This window comes from Macrobrachium nipponense, chromosome 28 (genome assembly GCF_015104395.2).
Source record: "Macrobrachium nipponense isolate FS-2020 chromosome 28, ASM1510439v2, whole genome shotgun sequence".
Classification (NCBI taxonomy): Eukaryota; Metazoa; Arthropoda; class Malacostraca; order Decapoda; family Palaemonidae; genus Macrobrachium; species Macrobrachium nipponense.
This window is the reverse complement of record NC_087217.1, coordinates 16573033-16574933: the sequence shown is the minus strand read 5'-3', so window position 1 is coordinate 16574933 and position 1901 is coordinate 16573033. Positions and strand designations below refer to the sequence as shown.

Sequence of the window (1901 nt, the reverse complement as noted above, 5' to 3'; positions counted from 1 at the left end):
TGGTACCTCGAGATACGAGCGTCCTGTGATACGAGTGCTTTGAGACCCGAGGTGGAATTCGGTCAAAATTTGGCCTTGAGACCCGAGCTGTGTCCCGAGATCCGAGTTGGTTCGGGGACGCCACCGCTAGTTGGCGTTCGCGGGCAGCATCAGCTGGGAGCATCCCACGAGCTCACTCTCACGCGTGACCGACAGATTTAAGTTGTGTTTGTGAGCTGTACTCGTGTTTTCGCTGTTTTTTCACGAATTAGTGAACTTTTTTACCTACCATCATGGGGCCAAAGAAAGTACGTGCAAAGGAGAGTGGCGAGAAGAAGAAGAGAATGCTGCCGATAGAGGTAAAGCGAGAAATAATAGAAAAACATGAGCGTGGTGTACGAGTGATGGAACTGGCCCGGGTGTATGAGCGTAGCACATCGACCATTTGTACCATCCTAAAGCAAAAGGATGCCATCAAAAGTGCAAAAACAGCTAAAGGAACTACACTTCTGTCGCAATTAAGGACAAATGTCCATGAAGAAATGGAGAAGCTGCTCTTGGTATGGTTGAAAAAGAAGGGACTAGCGGGAGATACAGTGACGGAGAGTATAATTTGCGAAAAGGCTTGCGTTATTTACGCAGATTTGAAGAAGGAAGAGGCATCAACTTCAGAAGGGGGAGCAGAAGACATGTTTAAGGCAAGTCGTGGGTGGTTCGATAATTTTAAGAAGAGAAGTGGCATTCATTCGGTGGTGAGGCATGGCGAAGCTGCGAGTGCCGATGTAAAGGGAGCTGAAAGGTACATCGTCGAGTTCGCTGAGCTTATTGAGGAGGAAGGCTACATCCCGCAACAAGTCTTTGACTGCGATGAGACGGGATTATTTTGGAAAAAAATGCCACGTAGGACGTACATCACCGAAGAGGAGACGAAGATGCCAGGCCATAAACCCATGAAGGACCGTCTGACCCTTGCATTGTGTGCAAATGCTAGTGGTGACTGTAAAGTAAAGCCACTGCTAGTCTACCATTCTGAAAATCCTCGAGCGTTCAAGTCACACAAAATTCTGAAAGAAAAACTGCACGTAATGTGGCGCGCGAATGCAAGGGCATGGGTTACGTGGCAGTTCTTTACAGATTGGGTAAACCTCATCTTCGATCCTTCTGTGAAGGAATATCTTCAAAAGAATAACCTCCCACTGAAAGCCTTTATTAATTTTGGATAATGCTCCGGCCCACCCACCTGGTCTTCAAGATGACATTCTCGAGGAGTTCCAGTTTGTGAAAGTCCTCTACCTCCCACCCAACACGACTTCCATCTTGCAACCAATGGATCAGCAGGTCATTGCAAATTTTAAAAAGCTTTTCACAAAGCACTTGTTCCGCCGATGCTTTGAGGTGACAGAGAGCACCAAGCTTACCCTTCGAGAGTTTTGGAAAGAGCATTACAATATCGTCCTATGTTTACGTATCATTGACTCGGCATGGCAAGAGGTAACGAGACGAACCTTGAACTCGGCATGGAAAAAGCTATGGCCTGATGCTGTTTCGAGAGGGACTTTCGAAGGGTTGACCCCAAGCAATGGTGGAGGAGATTGTGTCCCTCGGAAAGTCGATGGGTCTGGAGGTAGATGAGGGCGACGTCAACGAACTCGTCAAGGAACATGAGGAGGAACTCTCAATTGAGGAGTTGAAGGAGCTGCAGGTGATGCAACATACGAAGGCCCTGCAAGAGATTAGTAGCAGTAGCGAGGGGGAGGAAGAGCCGGAGGAATTGATTCCTACAAGTCAAATTAAAGACATGTTAGCAATGTGGGAAACACTTTCGAGTTTCATTGAACAGAAACATCCAGAAAAAGTTTCGACTAGTCGTGCTTCAGCGTTATTTAATGACACTTGTTTGACTCATTTCCGGAACATTCTAA

General features: G+C 46.9%; 1 protein-coding gene across 1 annotated transcript; it reads left to right on the top strand.

The window, feature by feature from the left end:
* The first annotated feature begins 272 nt into the window (after window positions 1-272).
* Window positions 273-1202, top strand: LOC135201913 (tigger transposable element-derived protein 1-like). Its single transcript, XM_064231210.1, has one exon. It carries the CDS (start codon window positions 273-275, stop codon window positions 1200-1202), a length of 930 nt encoding a protein of 309 aa, XP_064087280.1.
* Window positions 1203-1901: the final 699 nt, after the last annotated feature.